The sequence below is a fragment of the Sinocyclocheilus grahami genome, unplaced genomic scaffold (assembly GCF_001515645.1).
Source record: "Sinocyclocheilus grahami isolate Dianchi unplaced genomic scaffold, SAMN03320097.WGS_v1.1 scaffold306.1, whole genome shotgun sequence".
Lineage (NCBI taxonomy): Eukaryota > Metazoa > Chordata > Actinopteri > Cypriniformes > Cyprinidae > Sinocyclocheilus > Sinocyclocheilus grahami.
This window is the reverse complement of record NW_015505485.1, coordinates 452,879-458,878: the sequence shown is the minus strand read 5'-3', so window position 1 is coordinate 458,878 and position 6,000 is coordinate 452,879. Positions and strand designations below refer to the sequence as shown.

At 36.5% G+C, this 6,000-nt stretch overlaps 1 protein-coding gene across 1 annotated transcript in view; it reads left to right on the top strand.

The window, feature by feature from the left end:
- The window catches only part of LOC107601497 (N-alpha-acetyltransferase 15, NatA auxiliary subunit-like), a 19,045-nt gene extending 15,224 nt beyond the window's left edge, over window positions 1-3,821 (top strand). Inside the window, exons 13-14 of the mRNA XM_016293700.1 lie at window positions 2,741-2,869; window positions 3,064-3,821. Coding sequence (XP_016149186.1) covers window positions 2,741-2,869; window positions 3,064-3,411 — 477 coding nt within the window. The 3' untranslated portion in view covers window positions 3,412-3,821. The remainder of the gene's footprint in view (window positions 1-2,740; window positions 2,870-3,063) is intronic.
- The last annotated feature ends 2,179 nt before the right edge of the window (window positions 3,822-6,000 follow it).

Below are 6,000 nucleotides of genomic sequence, written 5' to 3'. Positions count from 1 at the left end.
AAGAGGACGATATCCGCTTCGTCATGCCTAGAGCTGATCCGTGCTGGTCGCTGAGGAAATACATCAACTTTGCGCTGTGGATCGCCAGATCGGCTTTCACCGTGGACGAAGTGGAGTCCAGCCCGGGGTCGTCACATGTGGTTGCCGCAAGCCCGCCCGCCTCCGCTCACTCAAGTCCGCCGTGTGTGACGCTGTGTTTTTTGTTGTGAAAGCGAAACTACTTTGTTTGGCCTTCCAAAAGAGAACACGACTAGAAAGTATGTTTTTTTATATTTAAAGAATTTGCCACTGACGATTCAAACGTGAGTTTTGAGCAGTGTAGAGTAGCACTTGTTGTTTGTAATTTCTCCGATCACAAATGCAGACATGGTTTTATGTTTACGAGGCAAAAAAAAAGACAGTATAAGTCATTATAATCAGTAATTATGTCCCCACTGGATGCAACAAATGCCTTGTTTATAATGGGTTTTAATGTTTTTGTCTTTTTGCTCCGGCCGGGACATGGCATCACAATATGGTAAGGGGCGTAACATTTCCGTCACACACTTGAGATATCCGGCCAATCACAACGCACTGGATAGCTGGCCAATCAGAGCACACTTCGCTTTTTCAGACTGATGAGCTTTGTAAAAATCGACGCGTTTCAGAAAGGCAGGGCATAGAGGAGAAACAATAATGTACAGTATTTGGAAAATAATGTGTTGTTTGAACCTTAAACCGCATAAACACATTTCATTACACCAAATACACAAAATAATGTTCTTTTTAGCAACATAATATGACCCCTTTAAATATTCCTTTCTAAAATAGCCACCGCTTATTTACACTCATAAAGTCCTCCAGTTTTGTGGACATTTACACAGAGATCAGTCACTAGTCAGGTGGATATAATTATACAGAAATTTGAGAGTCCACACAGCATTTGACCACTGGATTTACAAAAATCATTTCAGGTTTAAGAAGTGTTTCAACATTGGATCTACTGATGAACACATTATTATTTTTTTTAAATTATATAATTTATTTGACCGTGTATTAATTTGGAAGGCGTTTGTCTTTCAAACACATTAACATGCACAAATGGATTTACAAAAATCATTTCAGGTTTAAGAAGTGTTTCAACATTGGATCTACTGATGAACACATTATTATTTTTTTTAAATTATATAATTTATTTGACCGTGTATTAATTTGGAAGGCGTTTGTCTTTCAAACACATTAACATGCACAAATTCACCAACTTTTTGTCATCTGATCTTCTTTTACTGAATATATTTTTATTTGAAGTACCCCTGAGATTTTAAAATAAATCTTTTAATAATGAAGTATTACATTTGCATGTTAATGGTTGTCTGAAGTTGGTTATGGTCATATGACATGCAGGTAGGCTAAACAAATACAATATTTCTCTTTTTTTTCAGTAGCCTTAGTGTTTTATTTTGATTCATTTGAAAATGATTTGTTTTAATTTAAAATTTTTATGATTTAATTAATTATTAGCTTTTCATTAAACTCATAAACCCCCTGTAGCACACACCCAGTTTGGGAAACCTTGAGTAATATAATGTTTAATGCACTTCTTAAATTTTAAGAAGTGTTTTTGAGCACTAAATCAGCATATTAGAATGATTTTGAATATATTTTTATTTGAAGTACCCCTGAGATTTTAAAATAAATCTTTTAATAATGAAGTATTACATTTGCATGTTAATGGTTGTCTGAAGTTGGTTATGGTCATATGACATGCAGGTAGGCTAAACAAATACAATATTTCTCTCTTTTTTCAGTAGCCTTAGTGTTTTATTTTGATTCATTTGAAAATGATTTGTTTTAATTTAAAATTTTTATGATTTAATTAATTATTAGCTTTTCATTAAACTCATAAACCCCCTGTAGCACACACCCAGTTTGGGAAACCTTGAGTAATATAATGTTTAATGCACTTCTTAAATTTTAAGAAGTGTTTTTGAGCACTAAATCAGCATATTAGAATGATTTCTGAAGGATCATGTGACACTGAAGACTGGAGTAATGAATGCTGAATATTCAGCTTCGCCATCACAGGAATAAATTAGATTTGAAAATATATTAAAATAGAAAAGAGTTGTTTTAATTTGCAAGTACAGCTCCAGAAAGACTGAAATTGATAAATACTGGTTAAGATTACATTTCAGGAACACTTAAAGCAGTAATAGTTTTAAAAACCCATTTTCAGTTTTGTGCATTTTAGTGGGAAAAAAAAACGGAAAACGGACTGATAATGATTTAACCCAGGGGTTCTCAACTCTGGCCCTCGAGGTCCACTTTCCTGCAGAGTTTAGCTCCAACTAGGGCTTGGTCGATTTTTCCGATTTAATGTTTTGCGACAATTTTATTTTTTATAAATTGAGTAATCTTCATTTTTAGAAGATTATCAAACGTTAGAATTAGACACTTTGACAATATACCAATGATAACAGTAAAGAGAAAATAATTATCCAACCCCATGTCGGCGCACGTGATTAACCGCTCATGTGTGACGCGCTCTGTGAAGGACCATAAGGTGCCATTCACACAGAATGCGCTTTTGTGTTGACAAAGATGCGATGCGGGCAGTGGAATAGGAAAAAAAAAAAGCAAGAAAATGGGAGTTGAACTTCTTTTAAATTGAGTGCAGCGTTTTTAGACTGCCGTTTCATGCATTCAAATAAAATATAAAAAATTCATCAGTCTGAGTGTATCCAATCTTTATCACCTGCAGGAAGGAACCTCTGCAGTAGAGAATCTGAATGAGATGCAGTGCATGTGGTTCCAGACGGAATGTGCTCTGTCCTACAAGTCCTTGAACAAATATGGAGAGGCGCTGAAGAAGTGCCATGAAATTGAGAGGGTAAGTCTCGCAGAATTAGACACTATCAGATGTTTATTTCAACTGTAGTTCGCAAACTGACATGGGGATACCTCTATGCTAAATCTTAAGCACAATGTTTATGCTAAATGTTTAGCACAATGCTAGTTTAGAGTTCAAAGTAGATTGGATCCAACAGACTGAAATATCCTGACACTTCCTTTTGTCGCTCACAGCATTTTGTGGAGATAACGGATGACCAGTTTGACTTCCACACATACTGTATGCGGAAGATGACCTTGCGTTCTTATGTGGATTTGCTGAAACTAGAGGACGTGTTGCGCATGCAGCCTTTCTACTTCAAGACGGCACGTACAGCCATCGACATGTACCTCAGCCTTCATGATAACCCGCTCTCCGATGACAACAAGGAGTCACAGGCCGACAATGGTATTGTCATGTATAGAGATACACCAATCGGCCGGCCAGGAATCGGAATCAGCCGATTTTCCGCACAATCGGCCCGGACCGGTGACTGGCCGGTCAGTCTCACATCTTGTCGATTCCGAGCCGGTCTGTTTTGATGTTACAACTACGCTCACATCCACATGTAAACGTGTCGCCACCGTAGAAGTTCTTCACTGTGAGTGAAGAAGACACAATGTTCGCAATTTGTAATATGTGTAGGGCCAAAGTAAACCGTGGGGGAAACGCAGGGCTCGATTAACTCTTGTCTGGGACAAGTAGATTTTTTTCAAGGGGCAAGTGAGAGAGAATTTTACTTGCCCAACCAGATAAACAGTCAGATTAAAATATCAATAACAAAAATAACTAGGTAAGCACTGAAACTTGGCCACCAAAAAATTTCACCCGAGAATTTTTTTGCATTCAGTGTAAGCATGCAAACAGCGACTGATAAGGTTTGCGCAGCCTGTCTCTCTTGAGTGAGAGAGACAGACTTGTGCATAAATAAAAGCAAATCAGCACAACGGCACACACAAAGTAACTCTCAGAACGTAATAGATGCATACTGCGGTACAAAAAATATATATTTTTAATAAATGACATTACTACATTACATGACAAAGATGTTTCCTAGAATATCAGCAGGGTTGTGGCAGGACTTTTATTTTGACGGCACTGAGAATGGCAGCACACAGCGCTCACATTCTCCCTCTTCATTGTTTGCCATTGCCATTTAACAGTTCTATCTAATATGGATAGAAGTCTGTCTGATAATCAGAACTGTTAAAGGAATTAAAATGTATACAAAAAAGTATTATAACGATTGCTTTTATATTATTAGTATTAGAAAGGCAAATATTATAATACTTTCTTGTTTACCGTCAGCATTCAGCAAATACGCATTTATACGTATAATTTAAACAAATCTTTGAATGTCTAATAAACATTTAATTTCACAAACCTTGCAGTCGAATCCAGTTGTAAGATCTTGTGAAGTGTGCATGTATTCTGCATGATCGCGTGTTCTCTGCGTGAAGATCAGTCCATGTGAATTGAATGCGGACAGGAGGAGAGTTCAGCTTCACTGGAGACGCACGATTGATAAACTTTAAACTCGTTATTTCAAACTATACTGCACTTTATCCATTTGCCCACTGTCATATTCATGTCACTTTCACTGTGTGCTGTATGTAAAATGAGTGTTACCTTGGCTTTGCTTGGAAAAAATATGATTTCCAAAGCACACAAACTACTAAAAATACTGTAATAGGATTACAGAATCAAGTTGCCATCTAAAGTATAAGTATGTTTATTTTACACATTTATTTTTTGAATTCATTTTTAAATTTTCAAATTTCTTAAATATTAATAAAAATTATATATAACAAAATGATAAAATGACTAAAAACACATCTGTTCCATCTTTATTTGACCCTCTAACTCTAGCACTTAAAGGGTTAGTTCACCCAAAAATGAAAATTAGCCTGTGTTTTACTCACCCTCAAAGCATCCTAGGTGTGTGTGACTTTCTTCTTTCAGACGAATCCAATCGGAGTTATATTCAAAATTGTCCTGGCCCCTCCAAGCCTTTCAATGGGGGTAAGCGGGTGTTGGTTGTCTACAGTTCAGAAGACGTGAAATAAAGTGCGTGCATCCGTAATAAATCGTCCCTCACATGGCTCCGGGGGGTGAATAAAGGCCTCCTGTAGCGAATCCATGCATTTTTGTAAGATAAATATCCATATTTCAAACATAATAAACACTTTTTTTCTCACTTCCGCTGACTGTCATATGCGGAAGCCGTTCCGGCAGATGACGTAAGACGTCGGCGTTGCGTGATTAGTGACGAATGTGGAGACAAAACAAAACAAACGCCGTTCACGAATTAGAAGCACAAAACGAGGATTTGTAAAGAAAAATGTTGGAGGATTCGATATAAGCCAAGATGAGACTGGTTTTCCTTTGCTAAAGTAAGGAAACTTTATTTCCTTTGCTCCTGCATTTCTCATTTCTCTTAAATCCATGTTTCAAGATCGATGCATTGCATCGTCAGGGTTTGTAATCGATGCATCGAGAAAACGAGCGAATCGTTACACCCCTACTCAATACCATGACCGAGGTGAGACCCTTGAGCAAGGTATCGAACCCCCAACTGCTCCCCGGGCACCGCAGCAATATGGCTGCCCACTGCTCTGGGTGTGTGTGTCTACTGCTGTGTGTGTTTACTGCTGTGTGTGTGCACTTAGGATGGGTTAAATGCAGATCACAAATTCCGAGTATGGGTCACCATACTTGGCCACACGTCACTTAACTTTCACTTTCATACATACACACACAAAAGTAAAATAAATAATTATAGTCTGCAAGAATGAATAAAATTGATCAAAAGTGACAGTAACATTTATAATGTTACAAAAGACTTTCTATTTATCAAAGAATCCTAAAAAATAGAATATGTATTTCAATAAATTAAAATAGAAAACATGAATTGTAGTAATTTTCACTTTTTTTTTTTTGAATTTTTGATCAGTTAAATGCAGCCTTTGTGAGCATTAGAGCTCTTTCAAATATTTGAACGGTGCATAATTATATGTATACTTGATTTGATTAAATCAAGGTAGTATTTGATTATAAAATGCTAACTAAACAATAGCGTAATAAAATAAGATTTTTTTGCCTTTTATTTATATACTTAAACACAATTAAAT